Below are 19,920 nucleotides of genomic sequence, written 5' to 3'. Positions count from 1 at the left end.
AGGGGCGATGCCACACTTCCCAGGACTGAGGCTGGTGCAGGAAAAAAGCTCTTGCTCTCTCCAGAAAACTCCTTCTCCTCTTTGCTGACCCTCTGGAAAAGGGGCAGGGAGGGCGTGTTTGTACCAAACAGGATGAACTGCTGATAAAAGAGGAGGAAAACAAAATGCTTCAGAAACAGCCCTTCAGCATTCAGAGAAATTAGGAAAGGGGGAAAACAACCAGCCCTAGAGTCTGTGAGGAGGAAAAACAAAAGCTTGCTTGCAACTCAGGTTCCTGAAAAAGTGCTGAGCACAGCCTTCGGATGCTGCCCTGCTCCTCTCCTTGTATGGGCACAAACAGGGCCTGCCTTGTGCCTATATTTAATTTGCAAGGGTGAAAAAAATTCTCTCTCCATGCCTCTTGCTCCACTGGCCTCCCTCTGCCTGGGGAAGTTACAACAGGAATAGAATTGCACGTTTAAAAAAAAAAAAAAAAAGAATAATAACGCCCCAGCTCGCACATAAGGCCTTCCTAAACTTGGAGTGAGTGGAACAGGTTTTTGGAACATAACACTGGGGCACACATGAAGCATCTGGTGAGGCTCCTGGCTGATGGAGAGGGGGGGCTGCAGTGCAAGCCACAGGCTCTTGCTGTCTGCACACTCCTGTGGCTCTGGGAGCTGCCAGGGATTCACCTCAGATTGAATTCCTGGAGACTGGAGGGGGACAGGAGGCTGTGGCAGGACCCCCAAGGCTCTGTCCCCCTCCACAGATCAGGGGCTGTGTGGCTCTGAGGTTCTTTCCTTGGCAGCAGTTTCTCCCCCAAAGTTTTTCCCCTCGTGGTGCTGGGGGAGGAAGGTGGATGTTGAAGTGTCACCTGAAGGCTCTCAGGGCTGTGCCTGGGCTGCACTGGGATGTGCCTCTGGAGCAGCACTGGCACCCTGGCAGGGACCTCTCTGCCTGCAGCCCTTCTCCCTGCTGGGATTTACAACCTCTCCTTGAATGGAAACTCTCCTGGCTGCTCCCCAGACTCCCTGATCCCAGCTGGGAACAGCCTGACACGGACCACAGGCTCCCAGTGCCAACCCCCCCCAGATGATCCACGTGTGGTTCCACAATGGGGAAAACCCCAAAAGGAGAGAAGCAGGACCCAGGGTGTCCCACACTGGAGACAAAACTGATTCCACTTTATTGGAAACTCTTAGAGAGTCGGACACTGAAGAACTTGGTTCTGTCAAGACAAGGTTTGTACAACAACAGCAACAGGAAACACAACAATAAACGAAGTTTTTAACTTTGCCTGTGAAAACTCAACAATTAACTCTTGCAATGTTGTATCTGGTGCAACCTGTGGGGACAAGGGGAGAGGAAAGGGGCAAACCCCACCGACACCCCCAGGGTCACAAATCCCCCTGCAAGGAGCCTTGTGCCTTGCTGGTTTAACTGGCAGGGGAAGGAGAGGTGCTGGGAGCACACTGGTTTAAGTGGAAAACTCCCCCAAGTTGGGGTTTCACCTCCTATTCAGCAACTGTTCAAGTCTTATAACTTCAAACTTATTCCTTTCCATTTAAATAACAAGTGCTTCGGGTACAAGGCTTGGGCTGCCTGGTTTATAACCCAGTTTCAAGTGCACACAAGCAGGAATAGATTTTTCTTTGTTTTAAAAAACTATATATATATATTTGCACACTCATACACACGCACACACACACACATGCACACAGTGGATTTTGTGCTGCAGCCATTTAGCTGGAGATGATGGAATAGGCCTGGAGTGGCTGTCACCAGCCCAGGCCCAGGAGCTGGTCATCCATGGCACCACTCACCCTAAAGCTGCTAAAGATTCGGATTATTTTTGCAAAAACCAGTCCCCAAAACTCTGTGTCAGCTGCTGCTCAGGCTGCCCCTGAAGATGCACTTTTCCAGCAAATTCTATCTGCGAGGGAAACCCTCAGCATGTTTTGCAGAGGACTCATCTCAGTACATGTGAGGAGCTCAGGGGTCTCCTGAAAAGACAAGTGTGGCCCCCAGCTCCTCCCTGGTGTGGGACAAATGCTGGGCAGAGCAGAGAACACGGACAAACTCAGACCCAAACAGCTGTGTTGATGTCAAACCCAGACTGGGTGTAGTCTCTGGACTCGTGGACTTTCTTGGTGCCCGTTTTGGGGTGCTCACTGTGGCTTTCTGCCTTTGGGCACCTCTCTGCTTTGCCGTGATGGCTCCCGTGGAGCGGGAAGTAAAATGTGCCCTTGAGTTTGTTCATCTTTTTGGATCTCTTGGAGATCTCAGGCTGTTTGTCTTCGGGAGGGAGCCAGCAAGGCTTCTCCTTGAGCAGCCTGTCTCGGTCGGGCCGGACGCTCCTCAGGAACTTCTTGAAGATGTTGGCCGTGAGGGAGAACTTCCTGCAGAGCTCCTGGGACCTGCTCACGGACAGGGACGCCTCGCTCTTCTCCCCCTTCTTATCCAGCTCTGGCAGGTCCAACCAGTTCCCAACCAAGTCTGCAAAGATGTTGTCCCCCAGCACCAGCGGCTGCCGGTTCCTGCTCTGGGACATCAGGGAGGACGTCCAGTCGTGGCCATCATCACAGCCCGGGCACTCCCGGCATTCCGGCCACCCCCCGGCCGTGCCCTGGATGCTGCACTCCAGTGTCCTGGGGCGGACATGCTCGGCTCTGCTGGACACACAGGAAGGTCCTGTTGGGGCATAAACACCCTCCCCACAGAGGCTGCTGGAGGAGGAGGGGGTGTCCCCGAGGTGGTCGCTCTCCAGGAGCGCGGTGGGATGGGACAACCCCGCTGGATGTGGGAAGGATGTGGGGCTGTGCCCCTCCACTGACGGCTCCCCCCGTGGCCACTCGTCCTGCCAGGCCCTGGGAACGTCTCCCCAGCTCCGGCAGCACCGGTGCTGCTGCTCCACCCCACAGCCGGGGCTGCGGCTCCCGGAGATGTCCAACTGCTCCAGAGCCGTCTGGACCTGGAGCAGCTTCAGCTCCTGCAGGGCCCCCATCATGCAGTTCATCTGCTCGTGCAGCCCGTCCCCGACCTCCTTCATGGAGAGCTGTGGAGGGAAGGAAGCACACGTTGGATCAGCGTCCCCAGGAGCCAGGAGAGAGCAAGAACATTTGGAGCAGGTTTCTGAAACACCACCTCTTCCTACTGCCTGCATTTTCCATGCACTGCCCTGTACTACATCCATTCCATTGGATTTTCCTGAGATTTTTCTAGGAGTTTCCCTCTAGGAATCAGAGGAGCTGACAGAAGTCAGTTGTTTGACCTGACAACAAAAATAAATAGTCTGAGTTCCCATTAATTGCTTGGCAGAAGCCCAAGGTGTAGAACTATGAATGGCTTTTGGCTGCCGCCAGTTTTAGCATATTCTTCTGCTTTTGTGCCTTTTGTGCCCTGGCACCAACTGAAACCAGGAGCCAGAATAAGGAACAGAGGTGCCTTCCATGGAAAACCTTGTTCCTTTACCTGAAGTGCTCAAGTAAATTAAAAATAAACCCCACACAACACATCTTCAGATCTGAACACCCTCCCTGCAGCCAGAGGACAATCAAAGACATTTCACTGCACTGGAGATTTTGTACAAAACAACAACAAACTCTTAAAATTACTTACAATCAACTAGGAGTTCTTTGATTCCCAAGCTAGGACCTTTAGCAGCAGTTCTGCCTTATCCATGAACCTCACCATAAAGATTGAACTTTCTACACTAAGACTTAAAATAAGCAAGTTATTCTCCAGAGCTTCTCAACTCCCCCCTCTTCTCTTTCGCTCTGCTGCTTTCTCTCTCTCATGTAGGATCTGGATCATATTCCCAAAGCGGCACCATAAAACAAATGGGCTCTACTTTCCAACAGCTGCCACTTATTTTTTTTTTTGTTTGTTTTCCAGGAGGGAGGAGGGAGTGGGGACTGGGCAGGAGAAGGGAGGAACAGCGGGGCACAGCGGGGCTGGAGGTGAGGCCGTGTCACACCGATGGAAGGTGGTTTGCACAAGAGATTACCACTGTCTAGGGAAGCTCCAGCCTACGCTGCCACAAACAGTTTAAACGGCTCAGCACCATTTTTGTGCAGCAACAGATCTCAAGATTAGGGTGGGAAAAGCCCAGTTTTTTTAATTCTTATGCTCAGCTTTACATTCTCACGTTTTATTTTCTACATCTCCTCCATTGTAACTAACTTAGTTCAATCAGTTGCTCCATTTCCATCTCTGTACGTGGATGTGAGCAGAGAGAAAGAGCAGCCATCAGAACCCCTGTAACAAGCCAGCTCTGTAACTACCCAGCAGTTTCTGACCACAAATCTCCATTTCAAACCCCAGAACCTAAAACTAAACAGGTTACAATGATTTTTCAGAGCTTTGCTCTCAAGAAACTTATTTATCAGCCAGAACGAGCACACAAGCTACGAAAACACAGAAAATCTGTGTTTAGCTTCCTGCTTACACTGAGTGCCTCCAGTTCTCTCATTTTTCAAGATCAGCAAATAAACTACTTCTGCAGACATGCAAATAATGTCCCACTTCCAGCCTAACTGCACCCTGGCTCCCCACACCAAGCTGGGGCCATATGCTCGACCAGCCTCCAACAAAACTATCACCTTACCTCTCCAGATTGGCTGCAATGCTGCTCGTCCTAACCTTTCTTGCCTTATTAATGGAAGCCTGTTTTATCTGGGGCTTTGCAAAAAGCTGGATTTGGAGCCGGCTTGGCCCCTCATTGGCCACTTCCCACCAAATCCCCTGGCTGGTGCAGGGCTGTAATCGCTCCGTGGGGAGTGACGAGGGTCCTGCCGTAATGACAGGGCTGATCAAACCCCCCCTGGCATCTGCTGGGCGGCTCTTGTTCACCTCATTGATTCAATTAACTCCCCCCTCGTGATGGGTGGGATCCTTACAATTCCTCAGCCAGGCTTTAGGAAGCATTAAAATTTCATAGGCAGCGTTTTGAGTCGCTGTGGTCGCTCCTCGCGGGCAGATCCAGTCGCCCCCACGCCCCCACCCCCGGCAAGAAAAGACCTGAAAAGCTCAGAATCCAGCACTTTTCTAACTGAACAAAGGAGGTGGATCTGCCAAACCTGGTGCCAGCACCAGCCTGGGGAGCCTGAGCCGCCGGGAAAGGACTGGAGATGCTTTCAGCTGTGAAAATCCTTTCCTAGAAGTGACTGAGATTTGGACACTTCCCCCCCCTGATGCCCAGGCTGAGCTGCCCCCTCAGAGCAGGGGAGGGAGGAAAGGGGGTTTTTCAGGATGTGACTCATTTGTCCTGTTTCAGTGACCTGCTTTGGGTGGGACAAATTCTGCCCTCCAGCCTCGGGGTCCCTCTGGCGACGTGAATCCCCCCACCAGTGAGAGTTTTTAAACATCCCGAGGCTTTTAGCTCTGCTTGATGAAATTTTGGGTTGTGCAAGATAAAAAAAACAAAGCAAACCAATCCCCCTCTGCTTTATCTGGTATCTGCTCAGTCTTTTACAGACCTGGAGAGTGAGGGAAACCCAGCCCAAAGTGAAGTCACTGCCTGGTGATGACCAAACAGCCTGCAGGGCTTGGATTCCATCCACCCGTAATTATCCTGTGGTAATTAAGAGTATTCACCTTGCAAAGAAAATTCTGGAGGGAAAAAAAACCTTCTTCCCCAGTGTCTAACTGCCACCCTCTCCTCTTTGCCAAGAACATCTCAGTGAGAACTGAGAACCAAGACCAGACTGGCTTCCCTGAAGCTCTCCAGCAAAGGAACAATGTCCCAGAGAACAGGGACCATCACCCTGGCACAGGGTCAGAACTGAACTCTCTGGGCTGCAAGAGGAAAACAGGATTCTGCAAATAATTCAGCAGAGTGGGCTGGAAATCAGATGCACTGATGAAGGAGATGGGAGGTCCAGGCTGAAGGGACAAGCCTTGTAGCCTCACTGGCTCTTGGTCACACACTTCACGTAGAAGGAACTGGAATTTGTGATGAACTGGAGCACAATTCCAAACGGAGCGTGAATGTGACACAAAACCCCAGAGAGCCTTAATTTGGCATGGACAGAGCCCCTGACAGAACTTGCTGGGGTTATGCAAGTGCCATTATGTAAGCTGCCCACCACGGGCATCAGGAGATGTTCTGGCTTGTGCCTCTTTGTGAGCTGCAAATCCCAAACTTGTGCTTGGATCAGTTGGGCTGCAGAGTGCAGGGGCAGCAGCATTCCCGGCCAAATTTTGGGTCCAGCACAGATCCTGCTCATCAGCATCCTCCCTTCTTGTCCCTCCTGGTCTCTCCTCAAGGTGCACAAACTCATCAGCATTTCAAAGGACTCCTGGTGTCTAATTTGAGACGCTTTGTGCTTCAAAATAAGTGGTGGTTTGGCACCTCTGCTTCCAAGAAAAGCCCTGTTAGAACTACGATAACTTGCAGATATCCAATCTATCTCTACAAACCAGTTAAAAATCAGATGCCTCAAACTGGATCTCATTATTCCTGAAACTTTTGCAATCCCTAAAAGCTGGCATGAAAAATTTTATGTCTAATTCTGCACAAGCCAACTCCTGTCTTTTAGAGCAAGACAAGTACACACAGGGCTGAGGGTGACGTGCGTGTTCCATTTCAGTGCCTGGGATTTGGTGTGTGATGGGAAAAGGTTCCTTTCTCCAGCAGAAAACCTGGATCTATCCTCCTGCAAAGGCAGCTCTGGCTAAATGCTTCTCCCAAAGCAAAGCTCATTTAAACTACAGACACCCCAAGCACTGAAAACTGAAGTGCAAAATTCAAAATTCCACTTGCGAATGATCATCAAGGAATATTCAACACAAGGAGGGGGGCAAACAAAAAATTCCCAGAGTTCAAATATGGAGGGGTTTTGCCCTGGAAATGTTCCATTCTGAGCAGCCAAGGCACTGATTGCTTTGTAAGCCACCTTTTCAATTATGTCCTCAAAATACCTACTGCCAGAAGTCCAACCACAATGGGTTTGCACAGTTTGTAAGTCAATGATCTCCCACCACTGATTAACACAGCAAATACCCAAGACCTGCAAATAAGGGAGATTTTTCCTTGTTACTTCCCACTTCTCAGGTAAATAAATAACTTTTTTAACCCACTTTGGGAACTAATGTTTTTTTTATTACCATCTACCTTCGCTGAGCTCTGAGAGTCCAGTTCCCATCAATCCCCTTGAGCCACAGCTGTCTGTATTCCCAGCCCATCCACACATCAGCAGCTTTGTGATGCTGATGGGAGGAAAGGAAAATCCCAACAACACCTCTCAACCTTCAGCTGAGCACAGAGAGCTGGGAAGAAGAGCCCTGAGTGGTGTTTGTCACCACGAGGAGGAAGACAGATGTCCAGCTCTTGGGGAAAAGAGCTGCAAAGAGAGGAAGTTATTGCTAAGAGGACAGGAAAGAGCAAATGGCAAATAGTTCTTAATAATAGTTCTGATGGGCAGCAGAGCCAGCGACAAACAATTGGTATTTAAAGGGGGTGACATAATAGAGACCAAAATTATTTTAGAACTGCTGAGCTGACCATATTGTTTCTGTGTTTTCCTCTGGGTCACTAACTGGATTAATCTTCAACAAGCCTGCAGTTGTGGCTGGGTATAACCCCTGCTGCACAGCTCACAGGGAGCTTCTCTCCAGCTCCATGTCCCACCCTTCTTTTCCTTCCCTTGGTGTTCTTTCAGTCCTTGCACATTGCCACAATAATTTCAAAAGTCTCTTTTTTACCTCTTGTCTTTCCAGAGTATTGTAGGTGTAAATGAGGATGTGAACTGTGAGCTCACAATATCTGAAAGAGGAAGGATGCTGAAACTGTACCAAACACTCCCCCCTACAAGAGTTTAAATAGATCCAAAACAGATGTTACCCATGAAAGACGTGGTTCACATCACTCCATTAACCACCTTCCTCACTCAGTGGCCTTCCTTCCCACTGGGATGATATTGTTCTGTGCTTCCCAACAACACTCGCTACGTTTAAAGGCAAATTAGAAAAATCAATTCTCTACAAGCAGGAAATAAATGGACCAAAAAGAGCTCCAAGAGACTCCTTCAGACTTTTACTCACAGATAACAGAGATCGAAACCTCGATGGACGGACTGACCATTGAAAATGATGGTTAAAAGTGCTGGTTTTCACCCCAGGGCTGCTTCCCCGGGGATCTGGTCTTTAAATTCCTGAATACACAAAGCTGGGAGTCTAAAAAAATCCATCATCACCTTCAGGAGTCTTCTCTGGAAATAACCAAGCAGACAAAGCCTGTGACTGCTTTTTCTCCCCAGTTCTGTGTGACAGGACATCTGCTGACAAGTCACTCCCTTGCACCTTCCCTTAAGGAACACCAAGGGATGAGATCCTGCCATAACCACCCAAGTTTCTGATGGAGCCTCCAGCAGTGATGGATAAAGTCACCTTTAGATGGGCCATTTTATCAGCAGAGACACAAATGGAGCTGCCTGTTCCCACCTGCTGGAGTTGGGACCCTGAGGTCTGTTATTTGTGCCTCACACACCTGCAAACCACAGGAGCTGCCCCTTCAGAAGGAGCAGTAATGAAAACACAGCAGATCCTCTCAGAGCATGACACAGTTACCAGAATAGGGCCCAGTGTGAGATAAAGAGTAAAAATAATTGGCTGTATTTCTCTCTCGGACCAAATGTTCTATTCCTGCAGGATATTCATAGCAAGAAACATTGTCTACCAGGACATAAATTAATGTAAGGAAGGAGTCAGACTCCATCAAACTCAGTAATTCGATGCATTTATGACAAATGTGCAGGGAGAACACTCAGAAGTTGAAGTCAGACTGGTTGTTTTAAATAGCTGCTTTAATACTTTTCCTCCTAGAAAAAAAAGCAACAGAAAACCCAGAAATATGCTGGATTCCTCTAGAAAAACACGCAAAGTAAAGTTACAACCACAGCTAATGCGACTGTGACCCCTTGCCTGTTACAGCCACAGATAAATCTGCCCCACGGACTCACCAGTCCCCACTGAAAATAAGGGATTTATTCTTGCTGCAGATGAGTCCCAAACCCTCATCCCACGGTGTGTGTGCTGATGTTGCTCCACAGAAATGCAAGCAATGCCCATGTCAGAGAGTGCAGGGAGGTAATGCCACGTGCAGAGTGAGGCAGGGAAATGAAATTCCTCTCTGCTAATCCCCCAGCAAGACAATTCTTGTTAAATCTGATCTTTCAGCTGAGATAACGGCGTGCGACTCGGAGAGCAGACACAATTCTGCTGTGCCTCAGGATGGGGTTTCCAGAGTCCAAAAGGGCTTTTAGCATCGGGATTAATGGCATGAATGGAAGATTCACAAGCTCTGTGGCACATTTCACCACTGCCATAGGAAGGGCAGATGCCAGGAGTGGAGAAGCACAGCTTATTCCACCACCAGACCTACAAACCAGCTCTGCTTATTCTCACGAGCCACATTGTGTCCATAAATCTCCAGGGGCTTCCCGGGGGAGAACAAGGTCTGATGGATTTTCTGCACACAGGGATGAGGTGCAGAGAGCTGGCACAGCTTGTCAAAAATGGCTCCATGGGCTGGTGTCAGCTTGGGATGAGGATCCAGGCCCCTGATCCCACCACGGGCTGGGATGAATGGCTGTGTCAGCTGAGGCTCTCCTGGCTCTGAAGCATTTGCATGTGGAAGCTTCTGAATGAATTCCAATCAAAGGGACACCACACATGCCAGAAACTATCAGCTTACAATGGAAAACTCGCGGCTGGAATAGCAGATCTCTCTCTCATTGACTGAAATGGGTCAGATCCATCCCTGGGAGCCCTGGCAGAGCTTTCCCACAGGAGATGGGAAGAGCAGGGTAAGCACACCTGGACCAGGCTCATCTGGGACTTCTCTGGCACAGCATGGTGTGGTCTCAGTGCTCAGGTGAGATGTGGGGGCACAGCAGCAGCCCAGGCTGAGCACACTGTTATTTAAATATGTTTTTAATAAACAAAGCAAGAGAAAGCAAAACCAGAGCCAGAATCCTCGAATCTCACACTGGTGGGGGATTGAGTTGCACTCAAAGATAACCTTTCCTTGGGAACTGGGAGCTGTGCCAACGTCCTCTGCTTTTTGAGAAAATCCCCTCCTCAAAACAAGCCCAAAGTCTTGGTTGACCAGAGCAGAGGCTGTTTGCACCGGGACAAACTGATCCTGGGAACAGGACGGCCTCGTTTGCCATGGGACACTGAAACCTGCTTCCTCAAAGTGGGAATTTCTGCCGAACTTCCCTGCCCGACAGAGCTGCTCCTGAGACACAACGCAAACCACTGTGTTCCTAAATCCACAGGGATGCCCTGGAGCTGGATTCCCACTGACTCCACACGAGGTGGCTCATTGTCTCCATCTGGCCCAGTCATTCCCACCATTCCTGCCCTGTGACTCCCGGTTATGGTGCATTTAGTGTGTGAGGCATGACCTGCCCAGCAATGAAGAAAGTGGCAAAGCAGCAGGATCAGGAGCTCAGTTCCCACTCCCCATCGGGGCAGATGGGCCCAGCTGTCCCTCATGCTGCTCTTTAAAAAAACATTAATCTACTTTAATTCCAGGCTATCATGACAGTATTGATTTTTAAAAGCTGTTATTGCTCAGGATACCATTTATGGTTGTTTTAATTAATACAGTTGCTCCAACCTTCATTAAATGCAACCTGCAGCTCCCTCAAGTTGCAGGGGAAGGGGAGGGAAGTGATTCCAGGGGTGATCTGGAATTGTGAGCACACCCCTGCTCACAGCTGCACTCTGACCCTGAGAACTTGTGTTAAAGGAAGTTTTTAAGTCTGAATAACAAAAACTGGGCAGTGGAAGGAGAAAGAATGGGACCAGTGAAAACCAAATGAATGAAGATCCAGGCTGCTTTCAGCCAAGGTGACAACTGTCCCTTCCCAGTTTTTTAAGCCAATCATTCACCTAAATTTATGCCAGGCTAAGTCTTGGTTTATTAATGTAATAAAAATTGTTGCACTTTTAGAATTGAAAAAAAGCCTATTACTGCATTATAGCAAGGGTGTGAACAAACCCAGAATTTTCTCATTTTAAGTATTATTTTTTTGGTTTTCACATTAAGTGTGAGGGATTTGCCTTCCCTTTGAATATACTGACTTTTCAGAAGTTATGCACTACAAACCAGGCATGTTTTAGACTCACATAAAAAAACCTGATCAGATAACAGAACTGATTTGTTTAGAAGACAAAACATTGATTTAGGAACCTTATTCTTAGGATGCTCTTTTGGAAGTTACTCCTTTTACCCATCTCACCTTCCAACTCAGATTTTAAAGACCTCCCAGAGTGCCCTGTACACGTCCTGGTCTGCAGTTTGCATTTCATTCATCACACCCAGCTCACAGCACACCAGTGACTCTCATTTTCCTTTGTTTTAGTTTGTCTTCCAGCTCCTGTGTTTGCTGGGGAAACACTGGGAACGCCAGCAGGTTAAATGTCACTGCTGCCACATTTATTCAGAGTAAAAGGCCACTGCCCCAGCCCATGTTTCACAAGATCTGGAGGAGCACAGGGCTCTACAGCCCTGGTCCTGCCCCGGGCGCAACTGGAACTTCGCCTGGCTCTGTATGGCCTCGAATGGTGTTGTCACAGAGGGAATTCTTCCTGCAACCCAGGCGTGACAGCAGCGCTCACACAACTCCAGGGAGCACAACAACCAGCCCAATGCAACATCCTTTCCAGCCCAAACCGGGAGCTTTTGTGCATTCAGAAACTTCACCCACCCGCTTTTTGCTCTGCCTTGTCTTCCCCTTTTGTTCTCATTATCTATTTATCAGGATAGCGCACGACTCCGAGCCAGACCCGCTGGGAGCCCTATTTCGGGAAGTATCAGCTCTTCCTACCAACCCACCCCCAGCGAGCCCCAGTGCACCAACAATCCCTTCGGGCTTGTGGACAAGCCCCAGCAAGTCCGGGGAGCGGGGTTACCACCCGAACAGGAGCGGGAGGAGGGCGAAAACAGCGCTGATTCCTGACAAAGGCTTCCCTATTAAAGAAGTATTTTCAGAGAGTATCGGGAGCGCAGAGCGCTCTCTCCCTTTACATCCTTTTTATCCCTATAAACTTATTCTTAGCGGAGATCTCTGTGGGTGTTTCTCTGATTTCTGACCTGTGCTGGCGGCTTGTCCCTAAAGCCCCCGCACGCCCCCGGGCGCGGTTTCTCTCCGACAGACAGACAGACAGACGGACGGACCCCCGAGCAGCCGGCGCTGCCCGGAAACTGCCTCCCCGCTCAAAGCAATGGGAGCGCGGGGACCCCCAATCCCCGGTGGGGACCCGAACCGGGACCCCCAAGCCCCGGCCGGGACCTGCCTCTCCATTCACAGCAATGGGAGCGGCGGGACCCCCGTTCTCCGGCCGGGACCAGAACCGGGACCCCCAACCCTCAGCCCGGACCAACATCTGGACCCCCAACCCATGACCGGGACCTGCCTTCCCGCTCACAGCAACGGGAGCAGCAGGACCCCCGACCCCTGGCCGGGACCAGCAGTAGGACACCCGAGCAGGACCTGCCTGCCCGCTCACAGCCATAGGAACAGCAGGACCCCCGAGCAGGACCTGCCTCCCCACTCACAGCCATAGGAACCGCAGGACCCCCGGTCCCCCCCCGGTGCCGCTGCCCACCAAGTGCCGACCCCGCTCTCCGCGCAGGACGACCCCCGGCACCCACCGCCCCCTTTCCTTTCCGTCCCTTTTCCTTCCCTTCCCTTACCAGCTCCTGCCGCAGGCGCCGCAGGTGCTGCTCCATGGCCCGGCTCGGCGCGGCCCGGGCGCGGGCGGGGAAGGGGCTGTGCGGGGGGGCGGCCCCGGGGGGCGGTGGCAGAGCGCGGGGCCGCGGGTGCTGCCGGAGCGGCCGCGTGTGCGGGGGGAGCCGCATCACCCCCCCCGCCCGGCTCCAGAGCCCGCAGCCCCCGCGGGGAGAGGGAGGGAGGGGGGAGGCAGCGAAAGGCTCCTTCAGCCCCAGCCCAGCGCCCCGCTCCCTTCTCCCCGCGCGTCCCAAAGTTTGGGTGGTTTTAGTTTGGGATGTGTGTGTGTGTGTGTGGATTCCGCGCACCGCTGCGCGGGGAAGGACCACCCCGACCAAAAGCGCGGATTAACCTACATGGCTTTAATCACGAGAAATTGCAAAGCCACCCAGTTGTGGTGTCCCCGTTGTGTCCTCGCCGCGGGGCCGGGCTGCTCGCCCTGCGCTTGGGGGATGTGACAGGTCCCGTGGGAAGGTGACAGCAGCACCTCGCACATGACCGTGCCCGTTATCCCAGTGCCCTTTGTCAGGGATAGCGCGTGTTCGCAGAGCTGCGAGAAAACAGGTGTTGAAAATCCTTTAGCGTGGGGATTTATTTTCAGACCGGGTTTTTTTCCCCCTCCCTGTGTTTTTCCAAGCGGTGTTTTGGAAAACTGGATGTGAGGGATGTTGTCGGTGCTCCTCTAAGACCAAGATTTTTTTTACCCTAGATCAACAACCTCTGATGCTGCTTGTCACCACAGGACATCAAACAGATGGACAGGCGAGCCAGGAAAAGGCACAAACACTTTTGGATCATCATTACAACTGCATTGAATTTGAAAGGGTTTGAATTTTTCAGGGTTTCTCACAAATATATAAGTATTATTCTCAGTTTATCTGCCAAATGTGGTGTTTAGCTGATAAATGCTGAGTCCCCTGCAATAATTTAACGAGGTTTATCTGAATCTCTGCAATGCTAAAGAACCTGACAGGAAGAAAAATACTACTTTGTGTTTTCAAATTTGGGATTAAAACATAATTACTTGCTTTTCCCCATAAATTTGTCAAAGACTGGCTAAAATTTTTGCTTTCCGGGTCTTTATTTTTTGAAAGAAAACATTTTTTTTATAGATGGTAATAGAATTTTGTTCGTTTGCTTGTTTGTTTGTAGAAATCAACCTCGGTGTTTTTGAAAGCTGACCTTTGCGTCAACATCCAATTTAAATAAGAAATCTGTGATCTGCCCTTTCACGTATGTTTGGGAAACACTCCAGAGTTAACATTTATTGATCCTTCCAGCATCTCTTTCATTATGGGCCAAAATTTCTTGCCTGTTTACTCATTTCAAGGTTCCCATTTCCCATCTCTTAAGCATGAAAACAGCATCTGTCTTTGAGGCTCTGCAGAACCTTGGGCAGTAAACATATTAATGTATTAAAAAAATGACCTTATTGAATAAAGTCAATCACTTCCAACGAGGTATGTCATGATGTGATCAGGATACTTGCCAGTTTTGAGTATTTTTTAAAGTCTAAGCCAACTAGCCCAGTTATGATTTTTTTCCTTGAGATCTGGCAGGATTTGTTGGCCAGCTGGTTGTTCCCCATGGGCCAGGGTGGGGTGTGGATGTCCCCAGCCTACCCAAGCATATGGCAGGTTGAACAGCCAGGCAGGGGTGAAAAATCAGAGAGATGGCACCATGTGGAGAACAGGAGCTGAAATTCCTGCCTCCAGCACTCCACCTTCCCTTGCCTCTCCCAGTGTCCCAGACAAGGATCCGTGTGCAAGAAGAGCCCCAGTCTCAGCATCCAGGTTTCTGTGTTGCTTGGGTGGCTCGGGACCTTTATTTTCTACTGGAACTATGTTTTTATGGTTTCTTTTATTATCTCAGTTCTATCAAGTAACATTTAGACATCATTTCTTCCCTGTGGCACAGCAGCAAAGCTGAAACCCAACAGCATTTTCTCTTGATGTTTATCAGCACAGAGCGGGGTTCAGCTGGTCTGAGCTCCAAACTGACCATGGGCTTTATTTATCCCAGCCAGCTTTGGGCAATGGTATTTTTAGGTATTGTTTTATATTTGGTAGGGAAGAGACTTCAATGTCAGTAACAATCATGAGGTTGTGGACTCTCCATTCCTGGATGTATTCCAGGCCAGATTGGACAAGGCTTGGAGCAACCTGGGATAGCGGAAGGTGTCCCTGCCCATGGCAGGGGGTGGAATGAGATGAGCTTTAAGGTCCCTTCCAAGCCAAATGATTCTGGGGTTCATTCTGTGATTCCCTGATTCTCTTCTCCCGGAGTTACCAGGCTGCTGATGAGCTCTATGGCTTTGGCACCTTGAAAAACTCCATGAAATCAGAGCAGGGATTATCCCAAGCACAGGATGCTCCCTGCAAGGTTTTCTTTGCATACATTTTTTAAAACCCTATCATTCCTGAATTTGTTTTAACTGATGCTTTTCGCAGCACTTTGACTATTCCAGCACAGAAGAGATACAAACAATGCACGTGGTTATTGGAAGCATCAGATCTAAGTTAATCAATATTGTATTTTCCAGCACATCAAGCATTCAGGAGGCCAACTGCAGGTGGACATGGCAAGTGGCAGACGCTGTGTTCCAAAAAACCCCCTGTGCCACTTGCAAGACACCAAAATCCGTGATCTGCTGGCAGATGAACAGGAAGAGCTTTTAGGCTCTTTGGCTTCTGTTAAGGACATCTTTTTGATCCATTTTCCAGCCTCCGGGGCTGCTCCTGTCCCAGGAGACTGATAAAGGAGTTCATGAGCACAGAAGAAAGGAAAGACCGGAATATTCATGTGCTCCAAACTCCTGGGAACTTGCAAGAGGAGAGAAAAATCTGAGGTATTTTCTCAGTAGGATTTCCTTACTAAGCAACATTTTTCTCTTGCGTGTAGACAACTGGTTCAAAGCAGCACCGACACCTCATGCCAGGCCCTGCTCCCCTTCCGCTCTGTCGTGGTGCAAACCACGAGCAGATGGTGCAGTGCAGTGGAAAATCAGATCTCCAAGAAAATGCAGAGCTGAGAATAAAACAGCCCTCGAGGAGAAAGCTGCGTGGTTTATTTCAGGATAAAATGAAAAACTGAGATCCTTGGGCAAAAATTAGACTACTCCTTCAGAGTGGAGTATTCCACTTCTGTGAACTGCCTCGTTCCTTCCCGAGTGAGGGAACATCCATCCCTTCACAGCTGAGGGCTCATCTCATTTGTTGTCTTTCAGTTCATTGATCTGGTTTCTCCAGGCTCCCACGTGACTGTTCTTTGCTGAACTAACAAGCGTGATTATCCCTGATTTTTTCTCTCGTTTTGACTTTCTTGCACGCTGACGACAAACCTTTCAGAAAATTCCTTCCCACTTCAGCTGCAGCCTGACCTGAATTGCATCCATCTTTGTTTAAACCCGCTGGGGCATAAACATCCAGCCAAGATAGGTAAGGATATAATGTCAAAACTTCAATTCTGGTTTTATGTTTGTGCATAAAGAGATAAAATACCCCTGAAAATGTGAGCGTTTCTTCCATTAAGCCTGATTTAGTGCATGTGGTCTCTGCACTTGTGGCCTTTAAAGTTCCTGACATGTCCCTGCCTCGCTGTGCCCTGTCCCCAAAATTAAAACTTTTAACTCTGCTCCAGTGAAATTCCAGCTCCTGACATTCCTCTGCTTGCACTGGAGTGTCAGGAGTGAGTACCAGGGAAACTCCTTGCGCTGGTTTGTGGTGAAGAACTGTTGGATTTGATCTCGGCTCGCTGCGTTTTCGTGACCTACATCCTGTTCATAGGAGCTGAAAAAAATCTTGGTATCTAAGATTAAAATGGGATGATGTTTATTTATCTGGAGGAAAACAACAGGAGTGAAATATTGGCCTTTCTTACAGAAATAGCTGCTCTGCCCTGATCCCTGATTTCTGCTTTCTTTTATCTGCAGCTGCATCCCTGCGTGTGCCTGTGGTGACCCCCCTGTGTAATTCAGATTGCACCTGAAATTTGTGGAATTCTCCTTGATCCTTCTGACAAGGAACCAAACCCATTCTGCAGGAGGGCACGGAAATGAGCCTTAGATGGATGTAAGACCCCATCATCATCATTATTTATGACAACTCCATGCACCAGACTTGCTGAGAAAAATCCAAGACTGGGCCATTTACCAAAGCAACAAAGAGGATTCTGCTGCTCCAAAGACTTGCTACTTGTTGATAACTTGCCATCCAGCTTTTCTTTTTTTTTTCCAAAGGGAAAATGAATGTGGAGGGTGCTTGGAGTCAATTTTTGGTGAGGAATATGCAGTCACTGTCTCTGCTGGTATCAATGGCCCTTTCACTGTACTGGGCTTTACTGTACAGGGAACAAACACAGTTTCCATGGCAGTGTAAACACAAATACATCCCACACTCCAAAGAGTGACTCACACGTGCTGCAGAGAAGAGAGAAACTTCCCTGTCTTAATCCGAACACATCTGGGAGAGGAGGATGAAATTATCTCAGTTTAAAAGTATTCTATAAATATTATGTAAACCGAGATTTGCTCGGAATAATTCCATGCCTTGGCAGATCTGAAAGACAAATCCTTTGAAGGTAAAGGAATAAGACAAGGCCAGTGCCTGTTTGCAGTAGCAATGTTCAAATCTATAATGATTTTCTTCTTAAATATAGACACAACCTGACAGCTCTGGAAGCTGACACAAATTCTCCATGAGCAGTTTATCTCACTCTTTCAGAGAGTTACAAGAAGAATTTAACTGTTGTAATTGAACAGTAAGTTCAGAACAAAAGGAAGAGATGGATAAATCTGTGAGGACTACTTAGTACTGGTCTTAAAAGTCCTGGTGTTGCAGGTGTTAACCTGAAATAGTCTGAGATAGTGAGACCCTGACCTCACGAGTGTCTTAGAACATCATTTATCCAAAACTGATGTCCAGATTTGGAGGAAAATGAATCTGGGATGGAATTAAAATCAAATCTGTGATGTGCACTTTGTAACAGGGAGGAAAAGGTGGTGAGCACTGTTTTGGAGGAATAAAACATGCTCTCAGTGTGTATGAGAGGAAGAGTTTTCCCTAGCAAGACTTTTCTAGGTCCCAAAACCTTGAGGTTTTTTATGACCCCGAGCTAGAGAGTTTATATCCCTTCATAAGGACCTGTTATTTTTGTCATACTCCATCTCTGAAGGATGTCTCATCTGCTTCTCTTACTAACCTAAATCCTCTCCCAGGATCTGTTCTGCCTGCAGAGTATTCAGATTAAATGTGAAGATTTCCAAAGGCTGCTCTGAGCAGGAATATTTCCTTTGGATCTTACTGCAGGCGAAAGCAAAGCAATGTCATGGCAAAACTGCAGATTCCTCTTGGCTGGGCTGACATGTGAATGTCGACAAGGGGAATTGAGTATTTGAGAGTCACTGAGGTAAAACAAGGCCTGAAGGGTGAGGATTGCTATTTATACAGTGACTCATGGCAGAGCACACAACTTACAGAGAGCTTACAACAAAGTTAGGAGCAGTAGCACTGAAGCTCTACTACGGGAATGAGGGTTAAAACAAAACCTTTCATGAGATCAACTGGTACAGCTGCAGGAGCCTGACCTAAATCTGACACAGCCCCCTCAGTCAGGGCCAAAACCAAAGGGAGAGGGACAATAAATCTGTCAGTCGTGGTGTCAAAGGGTGTCTCAGCACACAGATAGAGAGACAGTTTGGAATCTGTCCGAACTGAACATCTGAAGGAAAATTAAATAACTACAAACAGCAGCATCTTTCTGAATGAAGGTGAAGCGTCTGAATGTCTCATTAATGCACTGCAGAGAGTAATGTCTGTCTCTAAATCACCTCGGTTGTGCTGCAACGTGCAGGAAACCTCGGGGGAGAAAAGGAATAAGTGAGAAAAATAGAGAGGGGAAGCAGTTCCTGGCAATGGCTCTTGGGGGCTGTTTTGTCACCACTTTGCTGCCCTTCCCCCCTGGGAACAGTCACTTCTGACTGCTCTTCGTTGTCTGTTCAAATCACATCAATTCAAAAGGGTTATGAGAGGCTGTATTTAATCAAATGTTTGCTATGTCCAGGTGTCTTTGTCTGTCTCCTTTCCCAGATTTATCCAGAGATAATTATCTCGTGTTGGAGGCTCGTATCCCCTTGAGGACCAACGAGAATATCCACTTAAAAATTTAAAAATAATTGGAACTAACAGAATGCCTGTAGATCCCTGTCCCGTTCCTTCTGTCCTGGTCTGTCCCCACTTGGTGGAGGTGAACTCTCCAAACTGGAATTGTTCTTTGTCCTGTGGGGCCCCGCTCTTGGTCGGTACTCAGATATTCACAGGAAAAAATACCATAATACTAAAAATTAACAACTGAATAGAATCTGACAGACTTTTCTCCCCCATCAGGAACATAAACACGAGGAATTTCAAAGGCGTGACCAAGCCTGTGATGCACCAAAAGCCATTAAAATTCATTTTTAGGCTGCCTGGCACTGTAAGAAGAATGACACAGTGTATGTGCTCGGACAGTAGAAGCCACTGTGGAGATTTTTTCAAATCCTGTTGCAATGAATGGAAGCTACAATAACGGAAGCTACAACCGCTACAATAAAAGTTGATATTCATCAGAATGAAAGTTGATATTCATAAAACTCACCCATGGTTTAAAATAAGTGGTCTGCAGAGGGTAGTAAGTAATGCATATAAGAGATTTACACTTTTGGCCTGGCCATTTGTGGTGTAATGAGTGTTTTAAGGTCGCTCAAAAGCAAGGGGGGTGATGCACCACCACACCAGTGAGTACCATACTATTAATTTTTGTAGTGTCGTGGCTTTTAAAGCTTGTTTCCGTGCGCTGTACAACTATGTCCTCTCCTTAGGGAAGCGGCCACGGCCCCAACGCTGCCAGAGCTCAAGGAGCGCTCAGACATCGCTCTGAGGCACGGGGTGGGATTTTGGGGGCGTCATGTGCACGGCCACGAGTTGGACTGGATGATGCTTGTGCATCCCTTCCAGCTCAGGATATTCTGTGATTATGAGTGTGTTCGGACGGGATACTTTGCACGTATTGAGGACATTCTGTGATTAAACCAGCCCCGCGCTCGCTCTGAGGCGGCGCCACCATTTTCCGCCCGCCCCCCGCCCTTCCCCTCACGGAGCCCGCGCGCCGCGCGGCGCCCCCTGGCGGCGCTGGGCGGGGTATCGGGATGAAGCGCGGGATT

At 48.7% G+C, this 19,920-nt stretch overlaps 1 protein-coding gene across 4 annotated transcripts; it reads right to left on the bottom strand.

Annotated features, from left to right (window-relative positions):
* Positions 1 to 1,150: 1,150 nt before the first annotated feature.
* On the bottom strand, positions 1,151 to 19,768 carry INKA2 (inka box actin regulator 2). Of its 4 annotated transcripts, none has more exons than XM_027695317.1 (2): positions 19,356 to 19,768; positions 1,151 to 3,037 (listed from the first exon to the last, which is right to left on the bottom strand). In XM_027695317.1, exon 2 carries the CDS (start codon positions 3,029 to 3,031, stop codon positions 2,063 to 2,065), a length of 969 nt encoding a protein of 322 aa, XP_027551118.1. In that variant the 5' UTR covers positions 3,032 to 3,037; positions 19,356 to 19,768; the 3' UTR covers positions 1,151 to 2,062. The 4 variants fall into 4 exon arrangements, with proteins under 4 accessions (XP_027551118.1, XP_027551116.1, XP_027551119.1 ...); XM_027695315.1 differs by lacking the exon at positions 19,356 to 19,768 and adding an exon at positions 12,689 to 12,762; XM_027695318.1 differs by lacking the exon at positions 19,356 to 19,768 and adding an exon at positions 11,905 to 12,060.
* Between the last annotated feature and the right edge of the window lie 152 nt (positions 19,769 to 19,920).

The sequence above is a fragment of the Neopelma chrysocephalum genome, unplaced genomic scaffold (genome assembly GCF_003984885.1).
Source record: "Neopelma chrysocephalum unplaced genomic scaffold, ASM398488v2 Primary Assembly neopelma1_100, whole genome shotgun sequence".
NCBI lineage: Eukaryota > Metazoa > Chordata > Aves > Passeriformes > Pipridae > Neopelma > Neopelma chrysocephalum.
This window is presented reverse-complemented; position numbering and strand designations above follow the sequence as displayed.